Source organism: Ranitomeya imitator, chromosome 2 (genome assembly GCF_032444005.1).
Source record: "Ranitomeya imitator isolate aRanImi1 chromosome 2, aRanImi1.pri, whole genome shotgun sequence".
Classification (NCBI taxonomy): domain Eukaryota; kingdom Metazoa; phylum Chordata; class Amphibia; order Anura; family Dendrobatidae; genus Ranitomeya; species Ranitomeya imitator.
In genome coordinates, this window is record NC_091283.1 from 229,525,012 (window position 1) to 229,546,618 (window position 21,607).

Here is a 21,607-nt window from a genome sequence, read left to right on the forward strand (position 1 = left end):
ACCCCCATCTCCTGGGTCCTGATCCAAAGATGCCTGGTGTGGCCGGAACATAATGACTTCTTACCAACTGATCCTTAAGACTCTTCCCCCTTCTTGCAGTAAGAAGGGGGTGGTCAGGTAGAATTTTACTGAGGGTTGGTTCCGTTCTCAATACAGGCCAATGTCTCTGAAGAATCTCTCTAATTTCCTCCCACCTATTATTATAGGTGGAGATAAACCGTAACGGCTGGGTAGATTTAGAAGGGGACGGACACGGAGATCTCCGGAGTAGTTGACATCTGGGTGAGGCTCTGGCCCTGAAGTAGCCTTTCTTGATAATCCGGTTACTATAACCCCGATCCTGGAACCTTTTGGCAAGGTCCCGAGCCTGCTCCTCAAAAACCTCATCCGACGAACAAATTCTTTTCATTCTAAGAAACTGGCCCACAGGAATAGCGCGCATCGTGGACCGCGTATGCGCTGAAGTGGAATGTAGGAGGGAATTGACCGACGTCTCCTTCCGAAAAACGTCGGTCTGAATCTCCCCATCCATACTTCTTATGATTTTAATGTCCAAAAAATCAATCTCACTACCCGCTATCCTGTGGGTCAGTTTGATGTTACGATTATTATGGTTCAAATCCTGGATGAAGTCAATGAGTGCTGTCTCGGGACCCTGCCAAATCATCAACACATCATCTATGTACCGATACCAGCACTGCACATGGGAAGCGGCGCACGCGCCCCCGCCGAAAACCTCCCTCTCCCAAAGTCCGAGAAAGAGGTTAGCGTACGAGGGCGCACACGCCGCGCCCATGGCAGTGCCGCGTCTCTGTAAGAAGAACCGATCTTTAAATAAAAAGAAATTATGTGTTAAAATGAATTGTAAGAGCTCCAGGATCAGGGCCTGCAACAGGGAGTCCAGATTACTCATACCCAGAAATAATTCCGCTGCCTCCAAGCCATCCCCATGTTGAATACTCGTATAGAGAGATTCCACGTCGACAGTGGCAAAAATCATGTCAGGTTCCAGAGTGAGGCCATCAATTTTTCCCAGGACGTCCGTCGTGTCCCGGACATAGGAGGGGAGCGACTCCACTAAGGGATGTAAATAGTGCTCGATGAATTTGCACACCGGGTCGCATAACCCCCCTATGCCCGAGACAATCGGACGCCCCGGGGGTGTGACAGAATTTTTGTGAACCTTCGGCAGCAGGTAGAAGGTAGGGATCACCGGATGTTCCACAAACAGGCCATCAAATACTTTCTTGGTTATAATACCCCGCGTCAGGGCCCGGTCCAAAATCTCAAACAGCTCACCCGAATATCTAGATAATGTGCAGTGCTGGTATCGGTACATAGATGATGTGTTGATGATTTGGCAGGGTCCCGAGACAGCACTCATTGACTTCATCCAGGATTTGAACCATAATAATCGTAACATCAAACTGACCCACAGGATAGCGGGTAGTGAGATTGATTTTTTGGACATTAAAATCATAAGAAGTATGGATGGGGAGATTCAGACCGACGTTTTTCGGAAGGAGACGTCGGTCAATTCCCTCCTACATTCCACTTCAGCGCATACGCGGTCCACGATGCGCGCTATTCCTGTGGGCCAGTTTCTTAGAATGAAAAGAATTTGTTCGTCGGATGAGGTTTTTGAGGAGCAGGCTCGGGACCTTGCCAAAAGGTTCCAGGATCGGGGTTATAGTAACCGGATTATCAAGAAAGGCTACTTCAGGGCCAGAGCCTCACCCAGATGTCAACTACTCCGGAGATCTCCGTGTCCGTCCCCTTCTAAATCTACCCAGCCGTTACGGTTTATCTCCACCTATAATAATAGGTGGGAGGAAATTAGAGAGATTCTTCAGGGACATTGGCCTGTATTGAGAACGGAACCAACCCTCAGTAAAATTCTACCTGACCACCCCCTTCTTACTGCAAGAAGGGGGAAGAGTCTTAAGGATCAGTTGGTAAGAAGTCATTATGTTCCGGCCACACCAGGCATCTTTGGATCAGGACCCAGGAGATGGGGGTGCTATCCCTGTGGGTCCTGTAAGGCCTGTCAGAATGTAATTAGAGCCACTAATTTCTCGGCGGCGGGTGGTGGTAGGGATTACCGGATTACCAGCTATATTTCCTGCACCACCACCTATGTGGTGTATTACGCCACATGTGCGTGTAATTTAATCTATGTTGGCCTTACGTCCCGGGAACTCCGTGTCAGGGTCCGGGAACATGTCAGGGGGATTCTAGCGGCAAAAGATGCGCTTGACATAGCAGAATTGCACACTATCCCAAGGCACTTCAGGCTATACCATGCCTGTAACCCATCATCGTTTCAGGTACGAGGAATAGATAAGGTCCATGCTGGAAACAGGGGAGGGGACCTTAAACGTTTACTAGCACAAATTGAGTGCCGGTGGATAGTCGCCTTGGGTACCATGGCCCCAAATGGTCTCAATGAGCAGCTATCATTTGTCCCTTTTCTATAGGCGTAATGGGGATATCCTCTGTCCTCTTTGTTTTTAACTCTGCTTGTTTAATTTGGTTTTAATTATTGTGTCTGTTTATGTTGTTGCAGTATTTTAATTTCACTAGTGTTCGTTTTTTTGATACTCCTTACATCTTGGGCCGGGAATGAGGGCTTGCGGTTTTGGAGAAGAGGATAAAAACTATATGGACAGCTATATCGGGGTGAACTGGAGCTCTCTGCATCGACCTTTTAATGTGATATGGACATGACCAATATTAACATCACTCAAGGGTTGTGCTGCGTGGCACGAATGATTCATCACCATGACAGAATAAGGACTTGGAATTGAAAAACCCGGAATATCTCTGTATATATGCATACTTTAAGAATGAGTGGGGATGTCAATTCCATGTTTATATGTCTGGTTATATTTGTTGCAATATATCATGAGTCTAGGATAAGTCCCCATCAGGTTGTTATTATTGTAGCGATCTTTGTCCCTCTTGCCAGCGTGTTTGCCCTCTCTCAATATGGCCCCCGAAGTGGTGCGCATGCGCGGTGGAGTAGCGGTGACGCCGCGTTTGCTGACGGCTTCCGTACATCGGCACTGAGCTGTACTGACGTCACGAGGGATTTCCCTCTTTGCTCGGTGCCGATGGGAGGGCCGGAAGCTGCGCGTGGGGTGCCGGCTGCTCTGCGCGCATGCGCCGCATATCACTGCGGCTAATGGACTTCACATGCACACACACCATATAAGCTGGGTACATTTAGAGACCACACAGCCCCCCGAGGAAGCAAATTTATACGCGAAACGCGCGTCGGGGCTTCTAGGAGGACACTTCTTCTTTGGGCACCTATACGACATGGGTAAGCATTGGGACGGCGATTTATGTTTGTGGGCATACTAGAGTTGTAATGATTGCTTTATTCCATGGAGGCACTAATTGATGGTATCATGCTTGGTGTGTCTACATTACCCTGACATTTTACATATGTATATGCTGCTGCTATACTCTGCCCCCCCATTAAAAGGCACTGCTCCCGGGGGTTTTTGTAGGGCTGCGGTAGCATAGCCACTGTATCTGTCCCACTACACGTCCCGCTGGTAGCACACAGGTGCGGGCTACCTACCCTATGCACATGTCACTTTATTTGGCATTGTCTGGTCGCGCCAATGTGCTTGTACATATGCCCATAGAATTGTTCTTCTTGTCTATCATCACCATACCTCTGTATTTATTTGTTTTGTCTTATATTTTGTTTTCTAATAAAATTTACATATTTTTATATGATTACTTCTTGTATTAGATCCATTCTTTGGGCATTTTGCTCCCTGTTCTCTGTAGGTTCAAGATCATCTAATAGTAGAGAATCATTTTGCTGTTCTTCTGTAGTAATATCTGTTTGTTCCTCCATTATGGGAACAGGACTGTGGCCTTCCATCTCCAACATACTGAATGTGAAATGTTCTTCTAGCTGCTGTTCACCTTCATTATTCTCATTCATCAGTTTAATTGTACTTATGTTTGAAGCATTATCAATAATAATAGCAAGAACCTGTTCTTTTTTGAGTTCATAATCTTGCAGAACTTTTTCCACTAAAGTCTGGAGAAACTGGCTGTTATGATGAGCTATAGTATCTTTTACTATCAGGGTATTAGTAACTATTTTTTTGTTGTCACAAACATATCGAACATTGTGTGGTGGGGTGGACGGAGGTTTTATGCGTCTTTCAGTTACACCATGTGTGACGGGATGGAAGGAGGTGGTGAAAGGTTTTGTGTGTCTTTCAGTTACACCATGTGTGATGGATGGACGGAGGTGGTGAGAGGTTTTACGTGCCTTTCAGTTACACCACATGTGGTGGGGTAGACGGAGTTGGTGAGAGGCTTTTTTGTTTTTCAGTTACACCATGCATGATGGGGTGGACGGAGGTGGTGAGGGGTTTTGTGTCTTTCAGTTACACCATGTGTGATGGGGTGAATGGAGGTGGTGAGGGGTTTTATGTGTCTTTCAGTTACACCATGTGTGGTGGGATGGACGGAGGTGGTGAGAGGCTTTATGCGTGTTTCATTTACACCATGTGTAATGGGATGGACGAATGATCCCCGACGAGGATGTATAAAACACTGGCCACGTTTTATTAAGGAGATCATTATTTGCTCGGTTAATGAGGTCTTCAAATGGATTTAGGAAACAAACTGCCACCAATGCCCTTTACATTTTCAGAGTTATCACTTTCCATAGATGAAGGTCTTACTGTAAGACCAGTGATTTCATCTTCAGAAATATTAACAGTATTGTCGACTATAGAAGTCATTTAACCCCTTCATGACCCAGCCTATTTTGACCTTAAAGACCTTGCCGTTTTTTGCAATTCTGACCAGTGTCCCTTTATGAGGTAATAACTCAGGAACGCTTCAACGGATCCTAGCGGTTCTGAGATTGTTTTTTCGTGACATATTGGGCTTCATGTTAGTGGTAAATTTAGGTCAATAAATTCTGCGTTTATTTGTGATAAAAACGGAAATTTGGCGAAAATTTTGAAAATTTCGCAATTTTCACATTTTGAATTTTTATTCTGTTAAACCAGAGAGATATGTGACACAAAATAGCTAATAAATAACATTTCCCACATGTTTACTTTACATCAGCACAATTTTGGAAACAAAATTTTTTTTTGTTAGGAAGTTATAAGGGTTAAAATTTGACCAGCGATTTGTCATTTTTACAACGAAATTTACAAAACCATTTTTTTTAGGGACCACCTCACATTTGAAGTCAGTTTGAGGGGTCTATATGGCTGAAAATACCCAAAAGTGACACCATTCTAAAAACTGCACCCCTCAAGGTACTCAAAACCACATTCAAGAAGTTTATTAACTCTTCAGGTGCTTCACAGCAGCAGAAGCAACATGGAAGGAAAAAATGAACATTTAACTTTTTAGTCACAAAAATTATCTTTTAGCAACAATTTTTTTATTTTCCCAATGGTAAAAGGAGAAACTGAACCACGAAAGTTGTTGTCCAATTTGTCCTGAGTACGCTGATACCTCATATGTGGGGGTAAACCACTGTTTGGGCGCACGGCAGGGCTTGGAAGGGAAGGAGCGCCATTTGACTTTTTGAATCAAAAATTGGCTCCACTCTTTAGCGGACACCATGTCCCGTTTGGAGAGCCCCCGTGTGCCTAAAAATTGGAGCTCCCCCACAAGTGACCCCATTTTGGAAACCAGACGCCCTAAGGAACTTATCTAGATGCAGGGCCGCCATCAGGGCATTACAGCCATTACTGCTGTATGGGGCCCGGTCAGCAGCAGTACACAGAGGGGCCCGCAGATCCGGGGCCCCACTGTTGTGCTTCTACTGATCGGGCCCCATCATGCAGTAAAATACTGTGCACTGCGGCGCTGGGGCCCGGGAGCCTTCTTGGAGCTGTGCACGGCCGTCTCACCTAGTCGGCTGCACAGCTCCTGCTCGGCTGTGGCTAGAATGTATGGGCTCCCTGCAGGTCCTGACTACAGCCCATACATTCTAGCCGTCTCAGTAGTGAAATGTGCTAGAATGTAGGGGCTCCTGTCAGGTCCTCTCAGCAGCCCATACATTCTAGCTGCTGCTTCACTGCTGACAACACTAGACGCCCCGGGAACGACTGAGGTAAGTATAAAAAACATTTTTGTTTTTTTAATAGGTGAGGTGAGGTGGGGGGGAGTGAGACTGCAGATGATGGGGTGTGTTTTAGGGAGTACTGTACATGATGAAATAATAGGGGGCTGCAAATGATAAAGTGTATTTGAGGGGGTACTACACATGAAATGATTGGGGCTGCAAATGAAGTAAGGGGGACTGCAGATGAAGTGAAGGGGGGATAGGGGACTGCAAATGATTATGTGGGGGTGATGGGGACTGCAAATGATGTGGGGGGACTGCAAATGATGTGGGGGGACTGCAAATGATGATGTGGGGGTGATGGGAACTGCAAATGATGTGGGGATGATGGGGACTGCAAATGATGATGTGGGGGTGATGGGGACTGCAAATGATGATGTGGGGGTGATGGGGACTGCAAATGATGTGGGGGTTATGGGGACTGCAAATGATGATGTGTGGGGGATGGGGACTGCAAATGATGATGTGTGGGGGATGGGGACTGCAAATGATGTGGGGGTGATGGGAACTGCAAATGATGTGGGGGTGATGGGAACTGCAAATGATGTGGGGGTGATGGGAACTGCAAATGATGTGGGGGTGATGGAGACTGCAAATGATGTGGGGGTGATGGAGACTGCAAATGATGATGTGGGGGTGATGGGGACTGCAAATGATGTTGGGGGACTGCAAATGATGATGTGGGGGTGATGGGGACTGCAAATGATGTTGGGGGACTGCAAATGATGATGTGGGGGTGATGGGGACTGCAAATGATGATGTGGGGGTGATGGGGACTGCAAATGATGTGGGGGTGATGGGGACTGCAAATGATGTGGGGGTGATGGAGACTGCAAATGATGATGTGGGGGTGATGGGGACTGCAAATGATGTTGGGGGACTGCAAATGATGATGTGGGGGTGATGGGGACTGCAAATGATGTGGGGGTGATGGGGACTGCAAATGATGTGGGGGTGATGGAGACTGCAAATGATGATGTGGGGGTGATGGGGACTGCAAATGATGTTGGGGGACTGCAAATGATGATGCGGGGGTGATGGGGACTGCAAATGATGTTGGGGGACTGCAAATGATGATGTGGGGGTGATGGGGACTGCAAATGATGATGTGGGGGTGATGGCAACTGCAAATGATGTGGGGGGACTGCAAATGATGATGTGGGGGTGATGGGGACTGCAAATGATGTGGGGGTGATGGGAACTGCAAATGATGTGGGGGTGATGGAGACTGCAAATGATGTGGGGGTGATGGAGACTGCAAATGATGATGTGGGGGTGATGGGGACTGCAAATGATGTTGGGGGACTGCAAATGATGATGTGGGGGTGATGGGGACTGCAAATGATGTGGGGGTGATGGGGACTGCAAATGATGTGGGGGTGATGGGAACTGCAAATGATGTGGGGGTGATGGAGACTGCAAATGATGATGTGGGGGTGATGGGGACTGCAAATGATGTTGGGGGACTGCAAACGATGTGGGGGTGATGGGGACTGCAAATGATGTGGGGGCACTGCAAATGATGATGTGGGGGTGATGGGGACTGCAAATGATGTGGGGGTGATGGGGACTGCAAATGATGATGTGGGAGATGGGGACTGCAAATGATGTGGGGGTGATGGGAATTGCAAATGATGTGGGGGGGATGGGGATAGGTAATGATGTGGGAGTGATAGGGACTGCAGATGATGAAGTGTGTTTGAGGGGGTTCTGCACATGATGAAATGATAGGGGGCTGCAAATGATGAAGTAAGGGGGACTGCAGATGAAGTGACGGGGGGGATAGGGGACTAAATGATGATAGGGGACTAAATGATGAAGTGGGGGTGATGGGGACTGCACATGAAGTGAGTGTGAGGGACGTGGACAGCAATTGAATTGAACTTGGGGGTGGGAAGAGCAAATGATGTATTGAAGGTGGGGAGAGCAAATAATGAATTTTGAGGGTGGGGAAGATCAATTGATAATGAATAGAGGGTGGGAGAGAGAGAATACGTGGCAATGAATTGAGGCAGAAGGGGCATGTAACTATAATGAATTGGGGTAAGGGTTAGAGCGGGAGGTACATAGTGGGTTCGTTGAGGATAAAGTAACTGGTAATAAATTGGAAGAATACAGGTGCTAATTAATTTATATATTAAATGAGGAAAGTGGCTATATACAGATAGTGGGGGCACAGTGGCGGATTATAATTTATATTTGGAATGGTGGGTTGCATAATAACCAATTATATATTAATGGTGGGTGAACGTCTGTAGTCAGATGTGTAGTGTAGAAGAAAGGGAAAAAATGGGGAATGTGCTCTGGAAGCGGTGCTCTAGATAACTGTGTTATTTTATGCAGATGAGACGAGTCCTGGCAGAAAGAAGTGATAGCGGTCTGCGCTGGATTAAAAAGAAACGCAAAGATGAAGGACTTTAGCTAGAGACGTCACTGGTGAGTATGTTACCTGTACACTGACACCATACACTGTATACTGTATACAGTGCTCCTGTGTATAATGTCACTGGTGATCACTATACTATCTGTACACTATACACTATATACAGAGCTCCTTTGTATAATGTCACTAGTGATTGCTGTATTACATGTACACTGTACCCTATATACAGAGCTCCTGTGTATAATGTCACTAGTGATCACTATATTATCTGTACACTATACACTATATACAGAGCTCCTGTGTATAATGTCACTAGTGATCGCTGTATTACATGTACACTATACACTATATACAGAGCTCCTGTGTATAATGTCACTAGTGATCGCTGTATTACATGTACACTGACACTATATGAAGAGCTCCTGTGTATAATGGCATCGGCGACCACTGTATTACCTGTACACACACTGCATACTAAGTACAGATCTCCTGTGTATAATGGCACTTATGGTGATAGTATTTTTTTTTTTATTAATGATCAGTATTGTACTATTCAGTCACAATGTGGTGGTAATATGTTGTCCGGCCATGGTGTAGCGGTATTTGTTCCTTGTATGTGCTATTATTCGGTCACTGTGTGGTGGTAATATGTGGTCTGTTCATGTTGTGTTGGTATTTGTTCCTTGTATGTAGTTGGTCACCATGTGATGGTAATATGTGGTCTGGACATGCTGCGGTGGTATTTGTCCCTTGTATGTGATATTGTTCAGTCACTGTGGTGGTAATATGTGGTCTGCACATGGTGTGGCGGTATTTGTTCCTTGTAGATAGTATTATAGGTCACTATGTGGTGATAATATGGTGTCTGGTCATGGTGTTGTGGTATTTGTCCCTTGTATGTGGTATTATTGGTCAATTGAAAAATAAATAAAAATACACCTAAATTGTATTGCATATTTTAACAAATGTTTAATAGATTAGAGTAGAGTAGGGCTCGGCCAAAAGAGTCTACCTTGTTGTCGTCTCAAATTTAAAAAAACCTTTTGGCCAAAACAAAAGCTGCTGGCTATGTGTTTGATCTGGTAATGGGAACTGTTAATGTGTGATTTGTGAGAAGTGGAGTTTTGGCAAGAGACAGCGGTGGGGCTGTTGACAGTTCGAAGGGTGGAGGCGGGGCTGGGGTGGAGCCTGGGCGGAGTCTTAAGGGGCCCTGAAAATTTTGCCAGTATGGGGCCCTGAAATTCCTAGTGGCAGCCCTGTCTAGATGCATAGTGAGCACTTTGAACCCCCAGGTGCTTCACAAATTGATCCGTAAAAATGAAAAAGTACTTTTTTTTCACAAAAAAATTCTTTTAGCCTCAATTTTTTCATTTTCACATGGGCAACAGGATAAAATGGATCATAAAATTTGTTGGCCAATTTCTCCCGAGTACGTCGATACCTCACATGTGGGGGTAAACCACTGTTTGGGCACTCGGCAGGGCTCGGAAGGGAAGGCGCGCCATTTGACTTTTTGAATGGAAAATTAGCTCCAATTGTTAGCGGACACCATGTCGCGTTTGGAGAGCCCCTGTGTGCCTAAACATTGGAGCTCCCCCACAAGTGACCCCATTTTGGAAACTAGACCCCCCAAGGAACTTATCTAGATGCATATTGAGCACTTTAAACCCCCAGGTGCTTCACAGAAGTTTATAACGCAGAGCCATGAAAATAAAAAATAATTTTTCTTTCCTCAAAAATGATTTTTTAGCCTGGAATTTCCTATTTTGCAAAGGATAATAGGAGAAATTGGACCCCAAATATTGTTGTCCAGTTTGTCCTGAGTACGCTGATACCCCATATGTGGGGGTAAACCACTGTTTGGGCGCACGGCAGGGCTCGGAAGGGATGGCACGCCATTTGGCTTTTTAAATGGAAAATTAGCTCCATTCATTAGCGGACACCATGTCACGTTTGGAGAGCCCCTGTGTGCCTAAACATTGGAGATCCCCCAGAAATGACACCATTTTGGAAACTAGACCCCCAAAGGAACTTATCTAGATGTGTGGTGAGGACTTTGAACCCCCAAGTGCTTCACAGAAGTTTATAACGCAGAGCCATGAAAATTAAAAAAAAAATTATTTTCTCAAAAATGATCTTTTAGCCTGCAATTTTTTATTTTCCCAAGGGTAACAGGAGAAATTTGACCCCAAAAGTTGTTGTCCAGTTTCTCCTGAGTACGCTGATACCCCATATGTGGGGGTAAATCACTGTTTGGGCACATGCCGGGGCTCGGAAGTGAAGTAGTGACGTTTTGAAATGCAGACTTTGATGGACTGCTCTGTGGGCGTCACGTTGCGTTTGCAGAGCCCCTGATGTGGCTTAACAGTAGAAACCCCCCACAAGTGACCCCATTTTGGAAACTAGACCCCCAAAGGAACTTATCTAGATGTGTGGTGAGCACTTTGAACCCCCAAGTGCTTCATAGAAGTTTATAATGCAGAGGCGTGAAAATAATAAATACGTTTTCTTTCCTCAAAAATAATTATTTAGCCCAGAATTTTGTATTTTTCCAAGGGTTACAGAAGAAATTGGACCCCAAAAGTTGTTGTCCAGTTTCTCCTGAGTACGGTGATACCCCATATGTGGGGGTAAACCACTGTTTGGGCACATGCCGAGGATCGGAAGTGAAGTAGTGACGTTTTGAAATGCAGACTTTGATGGAATGCTCTGTGGGTGTCACGTTGCGTTTGCAGAGCCCCTGATGTGGCTTAACAGTAGAAACCCCCCACAAGTGACCCCATTTTGGAAACTAGACCCCGAAAGGAACTTATCTAGATGTGTGGTGAGCACTTTGAACCCCCAAGCGCTTCATAGAAGTTTATAATGCAGAGCCGTGAAAATAATAAATACGTTTTCTTTCCTCAAAAATAATTATTTAGCCCAGAATTTTTTAATTTTCCCAAGGGTAACAGGAGAAATTTGACCCCAAAAGTTGTTGTCCAGTTTCTCCTGAGTACGGTGATACCCCATATGTGGGGGTAAACTACTGTTTGGGCACATGCCGGGGCTTGGAATTGAAGTAGTGACGTTTTGAAATGCAGACTTTGATGGAATGCTCTGCGGGAATCACGTTGCGTTTGCAGAGCCCCTGATGTGCCTAAACAGTAGAATCCCCCCACAAGTGACCCCATTTTGGAAACTAGACCCCGAAAGGAACTTATCTAGATGTGTGGTGAGCACTTTGAACCCCCAAGTGCTTCACAGAAGTTTATAATGCAGAGCCGTGAAAATAATAAATACGTTTTCTTTCCTCAAAAATAATTATTTAGCCCAGAATTTTTTATTTTCCCAAGGGTTACAGGAGAAATTGGACCCCAAAAGTTGTTGTCCAGTTTCTCCTGAGTACGCTGATACCCCATGAGTGGGGGTAAACCACTGTTTGGGCACACGTCGGGGCTCAGAAGGGAAGTAGTGACTTTTGAAATGCAGACTTTGATGGAATGGTCTGCGGGTGTCACGTTGCGTTTGCAGAGCCCCTGGTGTGCCTAAACAGTAGAAACCCCCACAAGTGACCCCATTTTAGAAACTAGACCCCCCAAGGAACTTATCTAGATATGTGGTGAGCACTTTGAACCCCCAAGTGCTTCACAGACGTTTACAACGCAGAGCCGTGAAAATAAAAAATCATTTTTCTTTCCTCAAAAATTATGTTTTAGCAAGCATTTTTTTAGATTCACAAGGGTAACAGGAGAAATTGGACCCCAGTAATTGTTGCGCAGTTTGTCCTGAGTATGCTGGTACCCCATATGTGGGGGTAAACCACTGTTTGGGCACACGTCAGGGCTCGGAAGTGAGGGAGCACCATTTGACTTTTTGAATACGAGATTGGCTGGAATCAATGGTGGCGCCATGTTGCGTTTGGAGACCCCTGATGTGCCTAAACAGTGGTAACCCCTCAATTCTACCTCCAACACTAACCCCCCCACACCCCTAACCCTAATCCCAACTGTAGCCATAACCCTAATCACAACCCTAACCACAACCCTAATTCCAACCCTAACCCTAAGGCTATGTGCCCACGTTGCGGATTCGTGTTAGATATTTCCGCACCATTTTTGAAAAATCCGCGGGTAAAAGGCACTGCGTTTTACCTGCGGATTTTCCGCGGATTTCCAGTGTTTTTTGTGCGGATTTCACCTGCGGATTCCTATTGAGGAACAGGTGTAAAACGCTGCGGAATCCGCACAAAGAATTGACATGCTGCAGAAAATACAACGCAGCGTTTCCGCTTGGTATTTTCCGCACCATGGGCACAGCGGATTTGGTTTTTCATATGTTTACATGGTACTGTAAACCTGATGGAACACTGCTGCGAATCCGCAGCGGCCAATCCGCTGCAGATCCGCAGCAAAATCCGCACTGTGTGCACATAGCCTAATTCTAAAGGTATGTGCACACGCTGCGGAAAACGCTGCGGATCCGCAGCAGTTTCCCATGAGTTTACAGTTCAATGTAAACCTACGGGAAACAAAAATCGCTGTACACATGCTGCGGAAAAACTGCACGGAAACGCAGCGGTTTACATTCCGCAGCATGTCACTTCTTTGTGCGGATTCCGCAGCGGTTTTACAACTGCTCCAATAGAAAATCGCAGTTGTAAAACCGCAGTGAAATGCGCAGAAAAAAACGCGGTAAATCCGCCATAAATCCGCAGCGGTTTAGCACTGCGGATTTATCAAATCCGCAGCGGAAAAATCCGCAGAGAACCAGAATACGTGTGCACATATCGAAACCCTAACCCTAACCCTAACCCTACCCCTATTCTAACATTAGTGGAAAAAAAAAAAATTCTTTATTTTTTTATTGTCCCTACCTATGGGGGTGACAAAGGGGGGGGGGGTCATTTATTATTTTTTTTTATTTTGATCACTGAGATATAATTTATCTCAGTGATCAAAATGCACTTTGGAACGAATCTGCCGGCCGGCAGATTCGGCGGGCGCACTGCGCATGCGCCCGCCATTTTGGAAGATGGCGGCGCCCAGGGAGAAGACGGACGGGACCCCGGCTGGATCGGTAAGTATGATGGGGTGGGGGGGGACCACGGGGGGGAGGATCGGAGCACGGGGGGGGAATCGGAGCTCGGGAGGGGTGGAACGGAGCACGGGGGCGTGGAACGGAGCACGGGGGGGCTGGAATGGAGCACGGGGGGGCTGGAATGGAGCACGGGGGGTGGAACGGAGCACGGGGGGGTGGATCGGAGTGCAGGGGGGGTGATTGGAGCACGGGGGGGTGATTGGAGCACGGGGGGAGCGGACAAGAGCACGGGGGGAGCGGACAAGAGCACGGGGGGAGCGGAGCACTGGACGGAGGGGAGCCGGAGCAGTGTACCGGCCAGATCGGGGGGCTGGGGGGGCGATCGGTGGGGTGGGGTGGGGGCACATTAGTATTTCCAGCCATGGCCGATTATATTTCAGCATCGGCCATGGCTGGATTGTAATATTTCACCCGTTATAATAGGTGAAATATTACAAATCGCTCTGATTGGCTGTTGAAAGTGAAACTGCCAATCAGAGCGATCGTAGCCACGAGGGGGTGAAGCCACCCCTCCTGGGCTAAACTACCACTCCCCCTGTCCCTGCAGATCGGGTGAAATGGGAGTTAACCCTTTCACCCGATCTGCAGGGGCGCGATCTTTCCATGACGCCGCATAGGCGTCATGGGTCGGATTGGCACCGATTTTCATGACGCCTACGTGGCGTCATGGGTCGGGAAGGGGTTAAAAGGACAATGGTTTCAGGTTAGAATTTTCCATGAAAACATCATTGAGGCCTTTTCTACAGCAATTAAACAGAAGAAAGCAAAAAAAATATATACGTTTTGTTGATTCTATGATAAAAAATGAAATTGTCTGAATGATTGTATTCCTGCAGGTAATGGTGAGTGTGCACATTGGTCATATTGTGGATGATTCTCTAGTGACATTGTTATTTGAATCGGTGGCTATACCCCCGTGGCTAGAGATCTGATATCGTGTCATTCTGACCTTATAGGACCCTCTGCCCCTGTGGCTTTTATTATATAGGGAAACAATGATCCCTTTATTAGATCCAGGGGCAATTGTGGTTCTGCAAGAGCTGGAAAAGCTGTGTATGTGTAATAAGTTATACCTGCGCTGTGAAGCATGGAGTCCTATGTGCCTTTCCTTCATAAGCCTGGCATGCATTGCTGCAGCAGACAATGGCACGGACAGACAATCAAGTCTTCCGAGATGTTAAGCTACATAATTCCTAAAAATGGACGTGCTAGGACCCCCAGGGCTTGAACAAAAGGAAGGATTTGTAGCTTTTTTTATCAGACTTTCTAAATGTAATGGTCCATTAAAATTTGTTATTTTTTGGTCCATTTTCAATATTTTATCACTTTGTTTTTTGGATTGTTTAAAATGTTATGTTTTAATGACGAGACAATTTGCATATTAATGACATATGCAAATTTATGCAAATAGGCAGCACATGAATGATGTTAGTGCTGTGACTCTGCTAGGTTCTCAAGCACATTTGGGAGTGCTAGAAGTTTTCTTACCAAAATGTGCACTCGGGCAGCTAGGGGAGGGTGCAGGTAAACCAGCTCTTTAGGGATGTCAGAAGCCCAGAAGTATAAGTCACTGCACGCAGCCCAGCCTTCATTCTTGCCTGGGACCTTACTGCACCAAGACCCCCTGATGAATTGGGATATCTGGCTCCTCCCACCAGCATGGTTAGCTAGGTTGATCTAAGCAACATGTTAGTGTTTATCTTCTTCAATCCCTGTTTTTTTATGTAATTGCTCGTACCTACTTTGTCTCATACTGTAAAATCTTTATATACCTTTTGTAAACATTGCCTACTTTTTGGAGTAAACTATAAAATTTACTAGTCGTCTCTCCATGTTCTATGCAAATTTTCACGTGCCTGAAGTTAATTACGCTACTAATTTGGGTTGGCTCGAACCCCTCTGTTGAGAAATCTGAGCTGATGGCAGCAAAGTGTGTTCTGGGCTAGGTGGGTACAGCTGGCAGCGACAGAACGGGGTTTTATAAGCTACAGTCTGGCTGCGGCCTGAGCATTTATAATTCCCTCGCTGCAGCGTGCCTGCTAGCCAGTCCAAAGTAAAGCGGCCCGTACGGTGACTAATTATCCTAGGTGTAGTTCCCTGACTGATCCGAGGGTAAGGGGTCACCGCAGAGCTGCAAGTTCTGAAGCGGAACTGGAAAGCGGGATATACATAAATACATGCAGTTCGTGACATATTGTAGCAACAGTGGGATAACTAAAACAAGTCCCTGTGGTAAATTGATAGGTCAATAGCCTATCAATTTGTGTTTTCATCACATGGTAGCAGTGGTGAGATAACCAAGATAAGCCCTCCTGCGTGTCGGCCAACGGTCACCCCCTTTTCGAGACAGCATGCGTCCTCACAGAGAAACAGGACCTACTGCACATGTCATAATGGTGATCCTCGCGAATGCGCAGAAGATTATTATAAGTGAGGAGCAAATATACTCGTTACTCGAGATTTCCCGAGCACGCTCCTCTGAGTAATTTTTAATGCTGGGAGGTTTAGCTTTCATAACCGCAGCTGAATGATTTACATCTCTTAGCCAGCTTAATTACATGTGGGGATTCCCTAGCAACCAGGCAACCCCCACATGTACTTATGCTGGCTAAGAGATGTGAATCATTCAGCTGCGGCGATGAAAACTAAATCACCGAGCACTAAAAAATACTCGGAGGACACCCGAGCGTGCTCGATAAATCTCGAGTAACGAGTATATTCGCTCATCACTAATTATTATACTTAAGAATCAAATGATATTATTGACGGGAAGTAACACACTCACCTTAGCATTTATATAATGTACCGCCTTACAGAAACATTTAATAATTGACTATCTAACCTCAGTGTTCACTCTATAATAAACTATGTGCTCAGTTCTCTCAATCATTAAATCCAAGATTAAAGGTATGTCTCAAGACATCAGAGTATTAAGATTATGACGTCTAAGGCACCAATATCTACAATTTTATTGCATCAGACAAATAGTACACCTTTACTCTCAAACCCATAAGGATAAATATAGATCTCACAACCCTATATCTATAGGAAAAGGTAAACCATGTCCTAAAAATCCTCACATCGTTATTTCGATTTGTAATGGCTTGAAACCACATTTTAGGTTGTCAATAGATTTATTGACTGGCTGTTACCAGATAGCAACACATACAATGTGAAGTCCCACATGCAAACTACTTGATTTTTATGATTATTTCACACATACCTCATCCAGTGCTTCTACTTTCTTCTTCAAAATGCCTGAAATACAACGTATCAATGCCCACTGACGGGTAGCTCCGACTTTCCCATACAGCTCTACCAGAAGGTCTTTTACAGTCACTCCAGGCTGTCCATAAATCTGTGTGTCCCAATCTAATCCCCTATTAAGATGAAACGTAAAACCAGATGAGAACGTGCAGAAGTTTTCAAAGTGAACATAGATAAACTGAATTGTGAGTGTCAAGCAGAAACTTACTTCATGGAATATAAGATGTACAGGATGTTTGCTTGCTCATGGACACTTTCAGTATCCCGTAAGAGGTCCACCAGAGCAGCAAAGTCTGTCTGCCCTGACGAATCCTCAGGAAGATGCATCTCCACATGGCTGGTCGGAATCTAAAAATGAAAAAAAAAGAATGCATACATGTACACAGCAACAGAACCTGTATCATCATTAGTACAGGAGACTCACCAGCAGATACGAGAAAAGAAAATAGAAGTTATTGCATTAATACAGGAGTAAGATCACTAAAGGCAGAGGCATTTTTTACAGAACTTACAGAATAAAACATTTCAGAGACTGATAATCACATCTTTAGTGTCTACTCTCATTTTCATGGAGAGGTCAGAAGCTTTGAAGGAGTTGTTAAAAGACTATGATATTGATGATCTTGATGTCCTCCGACACTGTAGCTTAAGCACCCAGCACACAGCATGAGGAGGTACAAAGCAGAGGGAGCTACACCGCTGTTCATCCTATACTTCCAGAGATATGGAACCCGCTAACAGCTGATTGGGGTGTGCAGGTGACAGATCTGATATCGAGAACCAATCCTAACGTGAAGTCATTGATCAAGATCTTTAGTCAGCCATTACTACTTCCTTCCTTACAGATGCTATAGTGGTACGTCCCATGTCTGGTACTGATGTATCTACTCGTGCTTGGACTGGCCCACAGTGGGCCACCACCCTCGTATATGAATACTTGGCACTATGTACAGACAAAGGTGGCATCTTATTAATTTAACAATCTACCTAGTTCATTGTTATTGTAAATTTGTGATGTCAGATTTGCAGGTAATTGAACAGTGGGGCCCTGGAGTTGGTTACTGGTGGGCCTTTGGCCACCCAGTCTGACACTATCTATTTAGATTACTGTAGAAACTACAGAAAACTAAAAACGGAGACCAAATCATGGAAATATAAAAAAATAGATATCTTTTATTGATAAACAGTAAATTTTGTCAGCAATGGCAAAAGAAACTACAGAAGGCGCACATCGCAACAAACTGAAATGCAGTGGCAAAAAATATGGCACAAAATGTGTGAAAAATATGAAAAAATATATACACACTAGATGGTGGCCTGATTCTAACACATTGGGTAGTCTAGAATATGTATGTATGTATATAGCAGCCACATAGTATATAGCACAGGTCACATAGTAGATAGGAGTACTACGTGGCCTGTGGTATATACCATGTGGCTGATATATATATATATATATACATACATACATATTGTAGAATACCCGATGCGTTAATATAGACCACACAGTAAATAACACAGCCCACGTAGTATATAACACAGCCCACACAGTATATAGCAGCCAAATACAGGCCACGCAGTAAAAACACAGCCCATGTAGTATATAACAGCCCACACAGTATATAGCAGCCACGCAGTATATAGCAGCCACACAGTATATAACACAGCCCACGTAGTATGTAACACTGGCCACGTAATATATAGCACAGCCTACATAGTATCTAACAGTGGCCACGTAGTATATAGCACACAGTATAGAACACAGCCACGTAGTATATAACACTGCCCACGTATTATATAGCAGCCATGTAGTATATAACGCAGCCCACGCAGTATAGAACACAGACAACATAGTAACATAGTAACATAGTAACATAGTTAGTAAGGCCGAAAAAAGACATTTGTCCATCCAGTTCAGCCTATATTCCATCATAATAAATCCCCAGATCTACGTCCTTCTACAGAACCTAATTGTATGATACAATATTGTTCTGCTCCAGGAAGACATAGTATCTAACACTGGCCAGGTAGTATATAGCAGCCACGCGGTATCTAAGGCTACGTTCACATTTGCGTTGTGCGGTGCAGCGTCGGCGACGCAACACAAATGTAAACGCATGCACAACGCAGCGTTTTGTGATGCATGCGTTTACTTTTGCATGCTTTTTGGCGCAGAAAAAACTGCATCATGCAGCGTCCTCTGCGCCCTGACAGTTATGCCACAGTGACGTATGCGTCACAAAACGCAATAGCAACGCATGTCCATGCGCCCCCCCCATGTTAAATATAGGGGCGCATGACGCATGCGTCGCCGCGGCTGCGCCCGACGCAACGCTAATGTGAACATAGCCCAACACAGCCCCCGTAGTATACAGCAGTGTGGGCACCATATCCCTGTTAAGGTAATTTTGCAATGCATCTCTGGGAACGAAAGCCGGCGGCATGCACGAGCGCATCATCGGACTACGGAAGGTGAGAATAACAGGTTTTTTTTTTTATTATTATTTTTAACATTAGATCTTTTTACTACTGATGCTGCTTAGGCAGCATCAATAGTAAAAACTTGATCACACAGGGTTAATAGCGGCGGTAACGGCGCAGGATTTGAATCCGCCTCGCTGATTGGTCGCGCCCAGACCTGAGACAGGGACAAGGAGGCATCCTCTACGTCTGGAGGAAAGAAGGTTTATGCATAATAACAGACGCGGGTTCTTTACTGTAAGAGCAGTGAGACTATGGAACTCTCTGCCGTATGATGTTGTAATGAGTGATTCATTACTTAAATTTAAGAGGGGATTGGATGTCTTTCTTGAAAAGAATAATGTTACAGGGTATATATACTAGATTCCTTGATAGGGCGTTGATCCAGGGAACTAGTCTGATTGCCGTATGTGGAGTCGGGAAGGAATTTTTTTCCCCAAAGTGGAGCTCACTATTTGCCACATGGGTTTAATTTTTGCCTTCCTCTGGATCAACATGTTAGGGCATGTTAGGTTAGGCTATGGGTTGACCTAGATGGACTTAAAGTCTTCCTTCAACCTTAATTACTATGCTATACTATTCTATGCTATGGAGAGGCAGTGGCCAGAGGATAGGCAGCCGCCAGAGGAGATGTTATGGAGGAGGCAGAGGACAGAGAAGATGTCACAGATAGGCATCGGCCTGAGGAAATGTCATGGAGAGACAGCGACCAGAGGAAATGTCATGGAGAGGCAGCGGCCTGAGGAAATGTTATGGAGTAGGCAGTGGCCAGAGGAGATGTCATGGAGGAGGCAGCAACTACTTATTTGCTGTTCTCCTTGCACTTAACCAGCTTTCCGAGCTGTGCTTTAGGCGTTATGGGATAATAGAAGTTGTGTGAGTGTGCGGATCACACCAAGTATTATTGTTTTATGCCCCTGGAGCTTACATAAATCATGCAGAAGTTACCATCAGCACCCTGTGTCCCACAGATGGGTCACCAAAATGATAAAAAGGATGATGTTTGGTATTTTCAAGTCTATTAAAGTTTGATCTATTAGAACATACAATCAACCTGATCGTTAAATGCCATAATCACAAAAAATCAAACCGTCAGAATTGCTGTTTTTCCTTCATCCCCTAAACAAATCCAATAAAAAGCAGATCGCAACCCAAACTAGAAATCAATAAAATAGGCATGCTTGCAACATGAAAAGCCCCCACACAGCTCAATCAATGGGGAAATAAAAACATCACAAGTCTTGGTAATTAGAGACGAATAATACATTTTTAAATTGCTTTTTACATAAACTTCTCAATTTTTATTCTCTGCTACAACAGACCACAAAAATCTATAGTTTGGTACTTGGCTCCCGCCTCGCCCCAGAGGACACACAACCAAGCCTTTACATTTAGGACGGGGTTTGGGATTACTATTGTGACAGCAGCAATTATACCAATCCTAATTGCACCCAAACAAGGTGAAGGACAATGAAACATTATCATTTTAGCTACCTTAATGGACTTTTCAATAGTTTTCCTGGCTTCCCAGAGACCCCCATACCTTGCTTTCTTGAGGTTTTTGGTGTGTTACATTCAGCAGATCCAAGGAAGGCTGCGTAGCCTGAAACAACTTAGTTGGCAGATACATCTGTACATCTACAAGATAATGGATAATGGAAAGAAAAATCATTTAGTCAGATAAAATACTGAATTCTATTGCAGCAGTAAAACCAGCGGATCTCAGGTGTACGTCACATATCTGTGAAACAGACCTATTTCACAAACCTTGTGCTTGTGCTGAACAACTGTTCAGCACATTCAACTCTCTGCTCCGCCCACCACTGCCACCTCCAACTCCCTTCATCTCTACTGAGGACTTTGCCACCTACTTCAATCATAAGATCGACCAAACAAGGCAAACCTTTACTGTTCCACCACCCCAACCCCTCCATATACCAGACCTCTGCCCTTCCCTAATAACCTCCCTCTCCAACATCACTGAAGGAGGGCTTACTCACCTTCTTTCCAAATCACACCTCACCACCTGTGCACTTGACCCCATCCCTTCCCACCTGCTCCCTAGCCTCACTAACACGCTCATTCCAGCCCCTAGCCCATCTCTTCAACCTATCGCTATCTTCTGGTACCTTTCCCTCTGCCTTCAAACATGTCAGCATCACACCCATTCTCAAAAAAACGAACTCCCGTTTGCTTCCAAACTCCCTGAGCAGCATGTCCATGCTCAACTTTCCTCCCACCTCTCATCTAAGGCTAGTTTCACATTTGCG

General features: G+C 45.1%; 1 protein-coding gene across 5 annotated transcripts in view; it reads right to left on the reverse strand.

Annotated features, from left to right (window-relative positions):
* Positions 1–21,607, reverse strand: part of PHKA1 (phosphorylase kinase regulatory subunit alpha 1) — a 452,411-nt gene that overhangs the window by 195,434 nt on the left and 235,370 nt on the right. For all 5 annotated transcript variants that reach the window (XM_069748675.1, XM_069748674.1, XM_069748673.1 and 2 more), the window contains 3 exons: positions 20,881–20,975; positions 17,065–17,204; positions 16,813–16,969 (listed from right to left, as the gene is read on the reverse strand). In XM_069748675.1, coding sequence (XP_069604776.1) covers positions 16,813–16,969; positions 17,065–17,204; positions 20,881–20,975 — 392 coding nt within the window. The remainder of the gene's footprint in view (positions 1–16,812; positions 16,970–17,064; positions 17,205–20,880; positions 20,976–21,607) is intronic.